This window comes from Pectinophora gossypiella, chromosome 9 (assembly GCF_024362695.1).
Source record: "Pectinophora gossypiella chromosome 9, ilPecGoss1.1, whole genome shotgun sequence".
NCBI classification, from domain to species: Eukaryota; Metazoa; Arthropoda; class Insecta; order Lepidoptera; family Gelechiidae; genus Pectinophora; species Pectinophora gossypiella.
In genome coordinates, this window is record NC_065412.1 from 1,530,012 (window position 1) to 1,547,093 (window position 17,082).

Below are 17,082 nucleotides of genomic sequence, written 5' to 3' on the forward strand. Positions count from 1 at the left end.
TCTTTCGAAAATAATAATGACCCTTGTTATCACACCCAGGAACAACATATCTTCCACATACTACTGTACTGATCACAATAAAGAGAAGCAATATAGGTAGCTCCATAATTCTATACACATCTGATCCTAATATCAAGCAACAATTATTTTGATATATTACATTATATTTTTGAATAATTATGTACCCGAGCATTGAGAAAGTAGGCAATTATCGCGTTATATCTATACAACGCCACCTATGTTTATTTTTGGGAAACGTAGCCTAGAACAGAATTGATTTATTGGTTGCCTGGCAGAAATTGCTGTTTAGCAATAAGGCCGCCGATTGTGCTTATGTTTTATTCGTATGTTTATGTCCTTTATATATGTTCTTGTGCAATAAAGTATTATTGATTGATTGATTTATTTATCGCATATTATCGTTTCGTAAGTTCATACATAATAAATATTGTATAATGTATAACAGGTTTAGATATTTTTGACTCAGAGATTGAACCGGATTGAATAGACGCCCATCCCTACTTTGATGATTTTGATCTGTCATTTGTCCGTCGAACGCATTTTGTAACCAATTCAAAACATTTTTAATTCCTACACGATTATTAAGTGTGAATATGTTGATTTCTTAAACTTTTCTTTGGTTAATAGTGGATAAGGCTACAAAATGGGTGGAAAAAGTAAACAGGCGCAAAGGACGAAGAACAATGTTCGGGTAAGACATCTGTTTTGGAATTAAATCAATGCCAATAATCCCTGCAATGAATATTATGCATTACCTACTATTTAGTCCATTATAATAGTCCATAATAGATGCTACCTACCTACTTATGCAAGAATATCGGCATTTACACAATCATGAAATTTCAGTTAATGTTAAAAATGTGATTGATGAAATAAATTGGCCTCTGTGGTCCAGTGGTTGAGCATTAGGTTCACAATGCGGAGGTCTTGGGTTCGTATCCCGGTGGGGAAATATCACAAAAATTACTTTGGGGAGAACATTACAAGCTGATCACCTGATTGTCCGAAAGTAAGATGATCCATACTTCGGAAAGTTATGCCATTGGTCCCAGTTACTACTTACTGATGTAAGTAAGGAGTCATTACATGAGTAAGGAGTCGACCATGGCAGAGGCCTTGTGCGGCTTAATAATAACCCTGATGCCAGAAGAAGAAGATTAAATAAAACATACACAGGTACCAGGCCTCCTATCAATCAACTGGGGGGGGGGGGGGGGGTAATGGAGCATACTGCACCAAGCTGTTCCATTGCGGGTTGGCGGTGGTGGATTAAATAAATAAAATATTCTATTACAAACCTTATATACAATCAAATGATTTAGACATTAATCAGAATATTGTTAAAAGAATGTTTACAGCATCGTGATAGTAAGTATACCTAGTTAATAAACTAGCCTGTACTACAGCTGTACAGTGTATTTGTTAGTAGTTGATTGTTATTTTATTTTACATGGATTGAATGATTCTTTGATTATGTATAGCCATCGAGCAGTGGTCGCAGTGCAGAGCAGCTGTGTGGGCTAGCTGGCACAGGAATGGGGCTGGGCGGCACCACTCTGTTCCCATCACTAGCAGTCGCTGTGCAAGATGCCATGCTGTCCACTGACTTTGCACTATGCTTCAAGAAGCTCAACAAGAAGGATCCAGTAACGAAAGCTAAGGTAAATATACCACAATCAAATAAGACTATTTCAAATTCAAAAAATATCTTAGTGGACTCTGTTTTTCTGCATTTAGACTCTAAGATGGCCCATTATGCGTGCTATTGTTGACTACGTAAGCCAACCTAACTCCTTCCAGAAGCTCAGAAGCTTCCAGGGGTTTTCACAGGCTTCATGGAGCGACCCCATTGCTCTGAGGATTTCTACCATTTTGATTATTGTGCTGACACTCCCGTGCATTCCAGGATTACATGGGGGCAGTTTCTTCTGCATCCAGACAGCCTCTACAAAATGTTTATTGAGTGGGCAGTGACCTGTAATGCTCCCCACTACCATTTGGAGGTCATTTTATTTATTTATTTTCTTTTTTCGGAGTACCAACAACTATAACTATACAATGAATGCTTACAAATTCAATTAAAACAAAGCCATTTAAAGGTATTCATTACGGTTTAAGTGAAGCAGTTGACGAGTAAAGCTCTTGGATATCATAGCTATGATATTCTTCGACTGTCAGAAAGGTATGGGCAGGATTGGTTCGTGTCCATATACCCTGGTGTCCGATCCTCCCCTTGCCAGTTCGTCGGTGACTTCATTCAGTAGGTAACACAGTTACACTTTATCGTAACAAATGCATCATCCATCTAAAACTACTGCAGGTTCTCACAATATATATTGGAAAGAAGCTGCTAGCAAAGACTCTGTACAGGGCCCTAGACATTTTTTTATTTAAATATTGTAATTGAATTGGTAATTTGGACCCTCCAACAAATATTGGTACAGGGCCCATCAAAGGCAAGATTGTAGTATGGCAGTGAATGTAGTGATTGGTGTCCGTCGCAGGCGCTACAGGAGCTGACGGAGCTAGTGCAGAACAGCAAGGCGGACGACGTGGTGGCGGCGTTGCCCTGCTGGACGCACGCCTACCGCGCCCTCGCCGTCGAGTCCGATAGGAAGGTGCGCGAGCTGACGCAGGTACGCACGTGTCTCTGTTGCGTTCAGATAGAGATGTGACAAAATAATATTTGATATTTTGGATTTCGCAACTGTAGTCAAAAAAACCGACAATTTTTTTCCGAAAATATTTGGTTATTTCTTCGCAGGCGTGCCACGGCGCCGTGTGCAGCGCCAGCGGGCGGCGCCTGGCGCCGCAGCTGCGGGCGCTGCTGCCCGTGTGGCTCACGGCGCAGTACGACGACCACGCGCCCGCCATGGCGCGCGCGCAGGCTTCGCTACACGTACGTACTCTGGCGGCGGGGGAGGTACACGATCGGGGTCAAGTTCCAATCGAGACTAATACGATTTAACGTCTCCACAGAGGACGTTTCCCGAAAACAAGTTGCCGGACGCCATCTCGTTCTGCAAGGAGGAGATCCTGACGCATCTAATCGACAACCTGCTCGACCCGAACGCGGCCATCGGCAAAAAGTGAGATCGATTTTTTTCATGCGCCCGTTACTCTGTTTCTGTTCGGAATGAGCGTGAACACTCACGCGTGCGCAGGGCGGAGGGGGAGGAGCGCGCGGCGGCGGCGGAGCGCGTGGCGGCGGCCAGCCTGCAGGGGCTGCGCTACGTGTGCGGCCGCCTGGCGCGCGCGCACGACGCGTGGCTGTGGGCGCGCCTGCAGCCGCTGCTGGGCGCGCCCGCCTTCTGGGCGCGGGGCGCGCACGGCGCCGCGGCCGTGCGCGCGGCCTGGTACGGCACCGCTGCGGCGCTGGCGGCGCGCGCCGGCGCCGCGTGGCCGGGCTGGGCGGGCGCGGCGGGCGCGCGCCTGCTGCGGCTGCTGCTGGGCGCGCGAGAGTCGCCCGCCGCCGGCGCCGCCGCCGCGCGCCACTGGCGGGCGCTGCTGCAGGCGCTGCACGCCGACCCCGTACGTCCAAATCGCTCTTAATATCTATAAAATAATACAAAAATGGCCGGCGACGTAATTAGAAATGCTAGTTCGATACGTCCCCGCCGGCCGAGATTAACTGGAGTAGGATTTCTAGGCTAATATGCCTCAAAATGTGCCATAAACCCTCATTCTATTCGTCAGCCTGGAGGTCCTGGGTTCGAATCTCGGTGGGGACCCAGAAATCACTTTGTAATCCTAAGTTTGGTCAGGACATGGCTGATCACCTGATTGTCCGAAAAGTAAGATGATCCGTGCTTCGGAAGGCACGTTAAGCCGTTGGTTCCGGTTACTGCTTACTGATGTAAGTAGGTAGTCGTTACTTGAGTCACGTCAGGGGCCTTTGGCGGCTCAATAATTATACTGACACCAATGTTGATGAGGTTGGTAATTCAACTCACAACCCACACGATAAGAAGAAAATCAAACACTCATGTAATGTCGAAGAATAGAATGAGAGTTTGTAACATATTTTAACGCATATTAACTTAGACGTTCTAGTCTAGTACGTCACCGTCTGGGAAGTATTGGAGTAGGGTTTCCGAGCGTTTTCCGCTCGGAATCAGTCGGAGAGAGGACTGAGGAGTGCACGGAATGACAGAGTAGTCCAGTCGACGACCCTGTAGTTTTGAGGCATCGTATTCGACGATACTCTCCCACTATAGTCGAAAATCTATCACTCAGGATTGGTACGAGCGGCTCGAGAAAAAGGACGCCCTAACGAAGAAGATAATAGAGACGTTGGAGAGCGGCGGGTGGGGCGACGCGCGGCGGCTGGTCGAGACGCTGCTGCCGCTGCTGGCGCTGCTGCCGCCGGCGCTGCTCACGGAGGAGTTCTACACCGCCTTCTTCAACGCCTGCTTCGTCGGGTGCGTAGCCACCGTCCCGGGCCTCGTCCCGCGCGTCTCCCGATACGATGTTTCGAAGGCACCCGAATATAAAGTGACACGCCGTCGGCAGGTTCGAGAAGAAGAGCGTCGTGAACTGCAAGAGCGAGCGCGAGGCGTGGATCGCGGGCGTGGCGGAGTGCGTGCGCCACGTGTCGCAGGGCGCGGGCGCGGCGGGCGCGGGCGCGGCGGCGGGCGCGCTGCGGGCGTGGGCGCGCGCGGCGCTGGGCGCGCGGGGCGCGGCGCGCGGCCCGTGCGCGCGGCTGGCGGGCGCGCACATGGGCGCGCTGCTGCGCGGCTGGCCCGGCCCGCTGCAGGCCGCCGCCTGGCGGAACCTCGCCGACGTCATGCTGCAGCAGCTCGACGACCTCGATGCCGCCGAGCCCTTCGACGCCGACGCCTTCGCTTCCCTTCTCGACACGCACGCGCTCTTCCTTCGGACGTTGAAGACGTCGGACGCGCAGGTACTCTCGCCTCCCGGTAGTTGTGTCATAAATAGTTTTCGGACGAAGCGACGTAGCGTTCCTCGTGTCGTCTTCCAGCCCCCGAAGCCGCGGCCGACGATCAGGTTCGAGGACGAGCCGGAGACGGAGGAGGATCCGCGAAGTGAATCGTCGACCCCCGGCGACTCGGCCCCGCCTCGCGAGGCGTCCTCGCCCCCGGAGACGGGCGACGCCCCGCCGACGGCGGCGGAGGAGGCGGCGGCGGCGGCGCGCTACGCGCTCAGCCTGCAGGAGTGCGCGGAGCGCGTGGCGGCGCGGGCCGTGCGGCTGGCGGCGCAGCACGCGGCCGCGGCCGCGGCGGGCCGCGCGCTGCCGCCGCTGCTGGAGCAGTTCGCGTCGCGCGCGCTGCTGGCGGCGGTGGGCGCGGCGCTGGGCGCGGCGCGGCCGGACGCGCTGTACCACGTCGTGCTGCTGCCGTGGCTGCGGGCGCCCGCCACGCGCGCCTCGCCCGTGCTCGACCTCGCCTTCCAGCTCATGCGGCATCTCACCGAGGACGAGCGGGACGGGATCTACGACACTTTTGAACAGGCAAGTTATAATTTTAACAATGTTTTTCTTTCCCACACGGGGGGACGCGGGATCGCCTCTCGCTCTCCAAGAAATTTCTCTTGTATGTTTTTTTAGGGTTTCGATGCCAAAAAAGAAAAATGAAACCCTCACTCTGTTGACCGTCCCATCTGTCTCTCGAGAACCTTTCTCTCTCAGGAACGCGTGGAGACCGTATCGAGTCCTGACATCTGCCTAACACCTGATCTTATTAACGTCTGATCCTTACGTCTACTGTTCCCGATGCTTACGCTATGCTATACTAAATTAAGCAGGGGAACCAAAATTCTTAGCACAGGTAAAGGAAAAAATCTAAAAATCCTAGCGGTTCCGTCTAAATATTTATTTGCAGTCGGAAAACTAATCGAGACCTATGCCAACGTACGGAGGCAATAATATTTAATCTTTGTCGATTTGCGCCAGTTCGGACGGAACCGTCGGTGCGCAGCGAGTGAGTGGAGCGTGTGTGTGTGCAGGGCGGGGACGCCGTGTGCGAGTGGGCGGTGTGCGCCAGCGCCGCGCACCCGGCGTGCACGTGGGCGGCGGCGCGGCGCTGGCTGCGCGGCGCGGCGGCCGCCCGCGCGCTGCAGCGCTGCGTGGGCCGCGCGGCCGGCTGCGCCGCGGCGCGCGCCGCGCTGCTGGGCTGCCTGGCCGCGCCGCCGCCGCCCGGCCCGGCCGCGCCGGCCGCCGGCCCGCTGCTGGACGCCGCGGCCGCCGCCGCCGTGCTGGCCGCGCTGGCGCAGCAGCTGGCGGCGGACCCGCAGCCGCGCACGGCCGCGCTGGCGGCGCAGCTCGCCGCCTCGCTGGCGGCCGCCGCCCCGCCCGACGGGTACCGGGAACTGCTGCTTGCGCTCTACGAGCTCACGCTCAACCGACAGGTCACTCAAACGTACACTTATTTATTTATTTTTTTACTTTTATAATTTTAATGACAATTTAAAACCATAGACTTGTAATAGAATACGAGTTACAAAAGTATGCACAGAAATTACGACAATCGGCTATTGCGTATGGCAGACGAAAATAAAATATCCTGCATGGAATATCGTTAAGTCATTGAGACAATTCGCACCCAATAACTCAATTTCCTCAAACGTGAAAGATAAAATCATTATTAATAAAAATAACAACACCATCGTTTTGAATTAGGTTATTTGCAGTGTGTTATGTTGAATTTATATGAAGTAATATTTTAAAAATGATTGTTTTTTGATTATTTTAAAGCTTCCATTTCCAGATTAGTATTTTTAATGTATTTTTCATCTCCCCGGTTTATCCGTATATTCGGTCGACGTCGTTCGCCCGGCAGTCGTGGGAGGTGTCCCCGGAGACGCTGACGGAGGCGCGCGGCGCCTGGCAGGACGGGCTGCTGGCGCTGGCGCCGCCGCTGCGGGACCGCCTCGTCGACGAGATGCTGCGCCTGAGGGAACAATACTTGCAGCAGAGGTCAACTTACATCGTATTATTACTATTATATAACCTACGACTCACCCGTGTGATCGCTAATCCCGACTGAGATATAGACGGGGCTGCTCGTCACATCGGGGAAGGCGAACGCGCCTCAGAGAGGATACAATCGACCTCTAGCTTCACCCAAGAAGACGGAAGCGGAACGCGTTCTGGTTTATTCACTCTCCCGGTTCGGCACTATAATTTACACTATACATAGTTTTATATGGAATTAATAAATAATGAAGCAACTTTCGTAATCCAGTTCGGAAGAGCTCGATCTGTCCCGCGTGGAGCACGCGACGAGCCTGTGCGCGTACATGGTGGACCCGCAGGGGCCGGCGCAGGAGGCGGCGGCGCTGCTGCGGCGCGCGCTGCCCGCGGCCGGGGAGGCGCGCGCCGCCGCGCTGCCGCTGGCGCTGCTGCACGACGTGGTGAGCGGCCGCCTCGTGTGCCCGGCGGGCTTGGAGGCGGGCGCGCCCCCGCGGGCGGCGCAGCTGCGGCCACTGCTGCGCACGCTGGCGGCGCGCGGCGTGCTGCTGCGCGGGCTGGCGCGCGCGCACGCGGCCGGCGCCGCGCTGCTGGCCGCCGCGCCCGTGCGGCCGCAGCTGCTGGACCTGCTGCACGACTACGCCCTCCTGTGCTCGCTCAAGGACGGCTACGCTTTCGTGAGTGTCCTGCCCGTCGCTTTAGAGGAGGCACCGATTCGATCCGGTCGTATCTGAACATTTTCTGGGGCTCCCGGCGTTGTAAAGTTTCCGTGTCGTTGGCGATTTTATTTTATAGATCGTTGGGGTTTTTTTGGAAACTACGTCGCTATTTTTGTCGCCCCTCTCTCGCTTCCGTTGCCCTCGAAAGGAATCCAAAACGTAGAGTAACGCGTGATCTCGTTGCGTCCCCCCCAGTGGGCCCATTACGAGGACATCGCGGCGACGGAGCGCCAGGTGGGCGCGCTGCTGGGCGACATGGTGCCGCAGCTGCCGGGCGCGGAGACCCGCGCCGTGGCCGCGGCGCTGGCGGCGGCGGCCGGCGCCGGCCACTACTGGGCCTACGCCCGCGCCCACTTCGCCCGCTGCGCCGGGGGGCTGCCCGGGGACGCCGCCCCCGACCACGCGCTCACGGGCGACGGGTTCTTCCACGCGGTTCAGGTTTGTTCTTGAATGTGTAGATCCCAACGAAACATTTTAATGTAAAAAGTAAATGTGCCAAGACGAGATCATAATCGATCGCAATGTTAAAAAGTTATTAGATCTCATGTAGAACCGATGTTCTAACTTTACACGGGCTGGCTATATTTAGTGGGGTATCCGTATATTCGGTGTCCGTAGTATCGGTGATAGACTTCAATAATAATTGAAAGGTAGCAAATATAAAGTCCGGTTTACACACTGTATAACGTCACTTTAATCCACACCACATTAAAGAAGGAGACAGTATAAGAGTCACAGAAACGAAAGTACAAGATAGGACAGTTCAAAGCGGCAGAGCAAGTTAGCGAGTTTACAGCGAGTACAAATAACATATAGCAGATCGCGCAAGTCGCATAGGTAGCATGCGAGGCGTCGGGTGACACAGGATCTGCGTCGGGTCGGTAAAACTCGACACCGAGCAATGCGCCCGCGCGCCAGGTGCGGTGACATATTTCTACAAAGAGAATCAGGTCCGAATTATGATGGTAGGGAGTACTATTTCATACGAGTTTATTGACATTAGTTACAAACTGAAGTATGCAAGCGTTCCCGAGATAATAGGTATTTTCAAAACGTCAAGCCAGCGGGATCAAAGAGCTGCCTTTATAACTTTGGAACCGTTGAAGTACTAATTTCGGTATTTTGCAGTGGGTGAGTACTATTTCGGTACTTTTTTTTGGCGTTTAAATCAAAGCGAAAGACCTTGTCGTTAACTCTCGCCAAATTTCGCTCTCCGTCAAGCTAGCAAGTGCAATAAAACATAGCTATAAATCCAAAACCGTGATGGTACTAAGACGTTCCATTTTTATTTTCGTTACGATGTCACTAACACCCGGTATATTTAATGTAAAATACACTTCTCATCAAAAAAATCGAAACACTTCCGTTTTCATTGTTTCTGTCCGAATTTAACACGAAAAAGAATTCATACGATGAAAAAAAATACATAAATGTATAGCTGGCAGTTTGGCCATTACAGTAATAAGCGAAAATTCTAAATTCAAAATTAGAATTTCATTTGTTTATCTTATAAACGAAATGAATCACTGTTTTGAGACAAATGTGTGTTTAGGGTTGGAGTACATTTAGCGTTTAAAAACTAAAAATTGGCGCCTATCCTTAAACTTTTTGTTTTTTATTTCAATACTGTGACTTTGGGACGTCTAAAAAAGGTTTTTTTTTCTAAAACGTATGGATACTTCGCCCACAGAAGCCGCCCAAGTTGTGGCATTGCTGGATTCTGGCCTTAGTCAGCGTGTTGTGGCTGCAAGACTGCATCTAAGCCTGTCATCTGTTCATAGAGTCTATAAACGTTATCGGGAGACTGGTTTGTTCACGAGCCGTTCAGGATCTGGCAGGAATCGGGTCACTTCTGAGCGAGATGATCGATTTATTGTAACAACTTCTTTAAGAAATCGACGCCTTAACGCTTTTCAACTGCAGCAGCGGCTTCGTGTTGTACGAAGGGTGGCTGTAAGTGACTCTACAATTAAAAGAAGGTTGAAGGATCGTGGACTGGTACCGCATAAGCCAGCAAATGGGCCGAAATTAACTGCAGACCATCGAAGAGCGCGCCTTAACTTTGCACGTGAGCACCTAAATTGGTCATACCTACAGAGGAGCAAAGTTCTCTTTTCTGATGAGTGTAAAATTATGCTGTATGGTAACGACGGAAGGAACAAGGTCTACAGAAGAGACGGAGAACGCTATGCACAATGCTGCATTGAAGAAAAGGTCAGCTATGGTGGCGGTTCGTGGACGGTTTGGGGAGGAATCAGCGCCGACGGTAAGACAGCGCTTGCTTTCGTGTCTGGGCCACGTCTGCCTGCACTAAACTGTCATCGGTACGTCGAAGAGTGTCTCGAGCCTCATGTGATGCCCTATGCACATTTTATTGGCAACGGCTTCATATTCATGCACGACAATGCTAGGGCTCACACCGCGGGCGTCGTACGAGATTATCTTAACGAAGTCGATATCTCTATTATGGAATGGCCAGCAAGAAGCCCGGACATGAATCCCATTGAACATCTGTGGGATGAATTAAAGAGACGAATTCGAGCAAGAGATCCTGCCCCAGAAACACTTAGCCAGCTGCAAGATGCAATCCAAGAGGAATGGGACAATATACCACAGCATGTGATCGTGACTCTCATCCGATCGATGAAGAACCGTATGGAAGCAGTAATTAGAGCTCGGGGAAGGAATACAAGTTATTAAATAAACGTTTTTTAGCTTTTTTTTTTCATTTACGTATGTTGTTTTATCCATTTCCTTTATACTCCATACGGAATAAAAATGACTCATTTAACAAAATACGAAACCTATGAAAAATTCATTTAAATTTAGAACATTAACATTAAGATTTGATAAGCTCATATTACTCACTATTAAACGACATTTAACATTTATTCCTAAATGTACACATTTTTCTGATAATCCTGACAAAACGTAAACTTGCAAGGTGTTTCGATTTTTTTGATGAGAAGTGTATAACAAGTCACCTACAATACAAACCCTAAGTTCACAAACTTTACAGGTTAGGCAAAACTTGGAGCTTGCCCGTTTTTTTGTACCATAAGAGTTATGAGGATTCAAAAAAATCGATGTAACATTTCGAGAAAAGGTAGGTAGTGCCCTGCCCATGCGCTTCGCTTTGATCGTCTCAGCGCGGGCACTGCCATGCCCCCAGGTTAGCCATTTGTTTTCTATAGTAATGATCTTTGCGCATAACGAAAGTTACGATTACTATCCCCAATACGTCATTATTATTTCCGTTTCCACTTTCGATACCATTTTTTTTCTATTCGAGTAATAACTGAACATCGGACCTTGTTTTATTGTTATTATTAAACACAATGTAATTTAAAGTGTGCACGTATTTACGTCAGGCGGAAGCACATACTCAAGGGGACGAAGAGAGCAGGCTGCGTGCGCTGCAGCTGTGTGCGCTGCGAGCCCTGCTGGCCGTGCTGCCGCCGGGCGGGCTGGGCGGGCCGGCGCCCGGGCTGGGCGGGCTGGCGCCCGGGCTGGGCGGGCCGGCGACCGAGCTGGGCGGGCCGGAGCCCGGGTTGGGCGGGCGCGACGCGCTGGCTGCGCTCGACGCCCTCGTCGACGCGCACTACAGGCACCCCGACAACATGCTCTATGACACGTTTGTACATCACGTAACCGCAGATTCAACGTAGTTCACACGTAACAGCTAGCACCGGGCGAGAGAACTCTTTCAGTTGTCGACAGGTGTAGCCTTACTTTTGAGAGTGGTAAAAAAATCAGGACAAGGGGTGTGTTGCGTTGCAGGGACATATCATCGGCTCCATGGAACCGCGTGACGTGGGCGGCGGCGGCGCTGCGCCTGTGCGCCGGCACCATAGCGGCGCGCGGCTGGGACTTGGCCCCGAGCCACTGGGACTTCGCCACCATCTCGCTCGCCTCGCTGCTGGGCTCGCTACATGCGTCCAGGCATTCGTGGGGGTGCGCTAAGGTACACGTTTCGCCTTCGTGGCTTGAGTGAATACGAATGGAATTTGAAGGGGAGCAATATCGTGTTCGCCATTAGGTTTGTTGAAGTGTTTCATGCCGCGTGCAGGTGGCGACGGTGTGGGTGGCGGCGGTGCAGCTGCTGGAGGCCGTGGCGCAGTTCGTGGAGGCGCTGCCGGCGCAGGCCGCGCAGCGCCGGCCGGCGCCGCACGTGGCGGCGCTGCCCGCCGAGTGGCGGCACGTGTTCCGCGCGCCCGTGGCCGCGCACCTCTACGCCGCGCTGCTGCACGTGCTCGGTAAGCGGCGCTACAGGCTCACTTTCTGGCTGTTCCGATTGTCGAATGAAGTCAAATTCAAAAATATCTTTATTCAGTAGGTAACATAGTTACACTTTGAATCGCCAATTTTTACATAACGAACGTCTCATCCGCCTAAAACTACTGCAGCTTCTCACAACTTAGCCGGGGGAAAGAAGCTGCAAGAAAAACCTCGTCACAGGGCCCTAGACGTTCTTTAAAAAAATAAAAATAAACATAAAATATTGGTATACAATTGAGTAATTTAGCTGCTTAATATCAGTTCTCAGATAGTTAATACCATGCATTCATATCTTCTAAATAATCACTTTATAATAACCTTTTTTGTAATGTTTATTTTCTACTGGTGGATTGGGGTCTCCATTTAAGCGACATAGCCTGTGTTTGGAGGCCCCGCTCTTCCATTATTAGAAATAAATTGTATGTAAAGAAAACAGCGTGGTAAATTTAAAAAGAAGACAAGTACTACGGCACGCAGATAGAATATATATCAGCACATCTAGCCCTACGATGTATAAATCTTGGGATCAGTACATATTACTAGGACATACCAGGAATCGACTACTGGGTGTGCCGAGTATAACGCTAGGTAACATATTATTGTAACATTGGATAAGACGAAAAACTATTCTAATGAGTGAGATTGATCAGTAGGTGCCATGTGCATTGCACAGTATAGTGCGTGTGTGTGTGTGTGAGAGTATGTGTGTGAGTGTGTGTGTGTGTTATCTAAATGAGAATGGTGTATAAGGCACAAGCTTCTGAAGATTCCAAGGGGCGTACCACGTATACCAATCCTTTCTAACTTGTGTACAAGGATAGGGACGGAGACGGTATCAAAAGCTTTCTTCAGATCAAGAAAGACCGACAGGCACTTTTTACTTTCATCAAGTTGTTTAGTCACAAAAGAGTTTAACTCAGCAATAGCGTTTTGAGCAATAGTCGATCTTCCTTGTCTAAAGCCAAATTGAGTAGATGATAGAATATCAAATTTAGTTAAGTAACTGAATAGTCTTTTATTAAGTAGCTTTTGCAGTATTTTTGATAGAGATGGCAGCACCGAAATCGGTCTGTAATTACTTATATCATCCTTGTACACAGGGGTGATAATCGACTGTTTTAGAGGTGTTATTGGTCTGTAACAAATAATTTTGCATCGTATTCTATTATTTTTGAGATTTCTATCTAGATCTTAGACCGATTAAAGTTTACACAAAATAATAACATTCGCAGAGAATAACGCAGACAGCTCGGAGATGACGTCATGCGAGGCGCGCGTGGTGTCGTCGCTGTGTCGCGCGGTGCGCGTGGTCCGCTGGGAGCACGCGGCGGGGGCGGCGCCGGGGGCGGGGGCGGCGCCGGGGGCGGGGGCGGCGCCGGGGGCGGGGGCCGCGCCGGGGGCGCCCCCGCTGGCGGGCGTGGCGCAGGCGGCGGCGCGCGTGCTGGCGGCGCCGGCGCACCACGCCTACAAGTACCTGGCCTACCACACGCTGCGGCAGCTGGCCGACCCGCTCGTGCTGGACGACGGTCCGTCACACGCCGCTACATTTACTGATTAGTACATTAGTACAAATGGAATGTCTCCCTTTTCGCTTCCAATAACGTTCGATAACTCGCAGATTTTGAATTTGTTTCCTTACTTTACAGTAATATCGTCATTGTTTTCATAACGGAATTTATAATAATGATTGTCCTTCAGCCGAAAAGCTCCGCGCCTGGGCCCCGGCGGAGACGGTCGGCGAGGGTGACGAAGAAGAGGAGGAGAGTGCGGCGCGACCACGCTTCCTGCTGCACTACTTCCACGAGCCGCTGCTGCAGCTGCAGGAGCAAGTCGACGCTGCGCTCGCGCACCAGGGGTGAGGCGTCGCTCCGAGAGGATGCTCCCCGACGCCCGACACCGAGCTAACCACGTGTGCGGTTGCAGAGGCGCCAAGCCCGAGGCGGCGGAGGAGGAGCCCCCGGCGGGCGCGCGGCTGGACGCGCGCGAGGCCAGCGCGGCGCTGGGGCTGCTGCTGCTGTGGGACGCGGCCGACGGCTGCGTGCGGCGCGCGCGCGCCGAGCTGGCGGCGCAGTACGCGGCGGCGGCGCGCGGCGCGCGGCTGGCGCAGCGCCTGCTGCCGGCCGCGCTGCGCCTGCTGCCCGCCGCGCTGCGCCTGCTGCCCGCCGCGCTGCGCCAGCCGCCGCGGGCCGCGCCGCAGCAGCCGCCGCCGCTGCACCACATGTTCCTCTCCGCGCCGCCGCTCTCCGTCGACGGTCAGTGTGCGCCGCGCCGGCGCGCTCGGCCGCCGCGCTCGCCTTGAACGTTCCGTTGCCCGCAGAGCCGGCGGGCGAGCTGCAGCTGCAGTGGCTGGCGTGCCGCGCGCTGTTCACGGGCGTGTCGGGCGTGTGGGCGGGCTGCGCACGCGCGTGGCGCGGCGCCGCGGAGCCCCGCGAGGCCCGAGCGCTGTCGCGGCTGGTGGCCGCGTACGTGGCGCCCGAGCTGGTGGAGCGGCAGCTGGGCGCCGTGCTGGCGCGCGCCGCCGAGCTGGAGGACGCGGACGTGGGCGTGCACCGCTCCACGCGCGAGGTGTGGTGCGTGGTCCGCGTGGAGGACAGCGGCGTGGAGCTGCGCGTGTGGCTGGGCGCCGACCACCCGCTGACGCCGCCGCGCGTGGAGGCGCCGGCCACGCGGCACTCGGCCGCGCCCGCCACGCACTGGCTGGCCGTGTACCTGGCCTACCAGAACGGCTCCGTGCTCAACGCGCTCAAGATGTGGCAGCGCGCGGTCACGGCGCGCGTGGACGCGGCGCCGCAGTGCTACATCTGCTACTGCCGCCTGCAGCCCGGCACGGGCCGCCTGCCCTCCGTGCCGTGCCGCCAGTGCCGCAACAAGTTCCACAACCTGTGCCTGGTGAGTGCCGCTCCTCCCCGCGCCCCTCCCCGCCTGCCCGCCTCACGTCCCCGTTGTGTTGCAGCGCAAGTGGTTCTCGTCGAGCAACAAGTCCAACTGCCCGCTGTGCCGCGCCACCTTCTAGCGACGCGCGGGCCGGCGGAACCCGGTCCGGATGATATGATGACGTCCGCTCGCCCGGTCGAAATTTGTAAATAGCGTCCTTCCATCTGTTTTCTCAAATTAACATTATCGACTGTTAGAAATAACAACGAAATAAATTATTTTAAATAGAACATACTTTTATTTATTTTTATCGACATAAATGTTACACTAGGCGAGTTGTGAAATCCAATCAATGGAGGAAGTCGAGTTCAGTGCTGCTGCAGCTGTCGGTTGATCCAGTCGATGTCCTCGTAGAAACGTGGGTCGCTCACGCGCAGTGCCGCGCGTTTGTACATGAAGTAGTACCATGGTGACACTGCAAATAAATTCAAAAATATCTTTGTTCAGTAGGTAACATAGTTACACCTTGAATCGTATTTTTTACGCAATGAACGTCCCATACGTCGAAAACATGAATACGTGTGTCGAGGCAGATCCAGCCATTGCGATGCATATGCCTCACACGCCTCATGTGTGCCAAGAACGTACATGAAGGACATTGCGAAGCGTAGGGAGTACACTCACGGCAGCGCTGCAGCGTGAAGAGGCAGACGAGCGCGGGCCGCGCGAGCGCGCGCGGCTCTCGCCACGCGTGCAGCAGCCAGCAGGCGTGCAGCGCCACGCTGGCCGCGCCGTACGCCGCGCACGCCGCGCCCGCGCCGCGGAACTTGCGCGCCAGCACCTCCACCAGCCCCGCCTGCGCCACAACACATTTCTAGCTCCCTTCTAACTAGTAGGTAAACCGACGATGAAAGAGAACTTTTAGGCAACCTAATCACGGTATAAGTAGGTACGTCGGTCGGAGTGTACCTAAGGGGGCACTATGAGTTGGGACTTAGAAAAATTTTGGGTCGGCGTGTCGCAAAAAGGGTCCCATACAAAATTAGGACTTAAAATTACGCGTGGCGGACACCGAGCGTGGACGTGTTTCGCGGAGCTCCATAGAAAAAAATAAAGATATATTTTAAAATGACATAAAACGCATTTTTTAAAATATCTCGAAAACGGTGCGTCGTAACGCAAAAATATCAAAAAATTGCTTATACAAAAACAACCAAAATTATTCTAAGTCTCGGACCCTTTTTGCGACACTACGTAGAATCAACTTTTGAAAATTTTACAAGTCCAGCTTCCATAGTAATTTCATTCGAAAATTCGGCTAAGTCGATGGTTCATACAAAATCGATCAAAATTTTTCGAAGTCCCAACTCATAGTGCCCCCTTAGGTACACTCCAACCGGTACGTCCCAAATTGCACATTTAAGATACTGATATTTTCTGAACTGCTGTGTACCGTACACATATAATGTCTCTAGATTGGCTAACTAATTATAAGGTTTTAAGAATGCACTAAGTGCTTTAATAATTTAACGTCTACTCACTTGAAATAGATATGTTGAGAAGAACGTCATGAGTAATGATGTGATGGAGAGCACGAGGAACAGGTCCTGAAAACTAAATAAAGCAATAAGTGTGATATTTATCATAGAAGTTTATGATACACTAAAATGTATATAAAGTCGTATATATTCCTTCTTACATAAACAAAACCAGTAACGCATCTCTACTTCTCGGGAATAAACTGACGCAGTTGAAAATCAAATCACACAACATGAATGCTAACTGAAAAAATAAACATAATGTGTATCTTGGTGTTGAAAGCTTCATTATATTCAAACACTGATTAAAACTATATTCAAAAATTCAACAAATTAAATTAAATTCGCCGCACGGGAACCACCACAAAACAAACTCGCAATGACGTCACATCCATGGATATCGATTTTTTCCGTTTTGCTAGTAGATTTGAGCGCTATAGATAAAGTGATACTAAGGAGAGCCTGGTATACTCTGTAAGGCGCTGTAAGGGCGTTTTCCAAGCGTTTTCGCACAACTGCAACTCTTATCCGAACCCCTTGTTCGAACCTCCATGGGTTCATGAATCCGTCATTGAAGGGTTCGGTTCAGGGTTCGCATGACTAGGTCAATACTAGGAACTATATATTTGTCTGGTAACAATGGTCTTTACATCCATCTGATGGCGGACCAAAAATTAATTATGTTTTTTTCAGTTTTGTGATAATGATCGCATTATAGTATTTT

The 17,082-nt window shown here is 51.9% G+C and overlaps 2 protein-coding genes across 2 annotated transcripts; one reads left to right on the forward strand and one right to left on the reverse strand.

Moving 5' to 3' along the window:
- The first annotated feature begins 515 nt into the window (after nucleotides 1-515).
- On the forward strand, nucleotides 516-15,110 carry LOC126369767 (E3 ubiquitin-protein ligase listerin). The gene is made up of 21 exons (XM_050014331.1): nucleotides 516-712; nucleotides 1,503-1,682; nucleotides 2,526-2,657; nucleotides 2,786-2,920; nucleotides 3,001-3,110; nucleotides 3,186-3,552; nucleotides 4,258-4,442; nucleotides 4,534-5,491; nucleotides 5,986-6,387; nucleotides 6,747-6,955; nucleotides 7,224-7,626; nucleotides 7,864-8,106; nucleotides 11,040-11,302; nucleotides 11,449-11,632; nucleotides 11,738-11,924; nucleotides 13,179-13,291; nucleotides 13,334-13,472; nucleotides 13,645-13,801; nucleotides 13,870-14,065; nucleotides 14,122-14,835; nucleotides 14,900-15,110. Exons 1-21 carry the CDS (start codon nucleotides 665-667, stop codon nucleotides 14,957-14,959), a joined length of 5,385 nt encoding a protein of 1,794 aa, XP_049870288.1. The 5' UTR covers nucleotides 516-664; the 3' UTR covers nucleotides 14,960-15,110.
- A 22-nt stretch (nucleotides 15,111-15,132) lies between these two features.
- LOC126369444 (transmembrane protein 138-like) lies at nucleotides 15,133-17,067 on the reverse strand. Its single transcript, XM_050013861.1, has 4 exons — nucleotides 16,520-17,067; nucleotides 16,362-16,434; nucleotides 15,505-15,676; nucleotides 15,133-15,295 (listed from the first exon to the last, which is right to left on the reverse strand). Exons 1-4 carry the CDS (start codon nucleotides 16,645-16,647, stop codon nucleotides 15,189-15,191), a joined length of 480 nt encoding a protein of 159 aa, XP_049869818.1. The 5' UTR covers nucleotides 16,648-17,067; the 3' UTR covers nucleotides 15,133-15,188.
- Nucleotides 17,068-17,082: the final 15 nt, after the last annotated feature.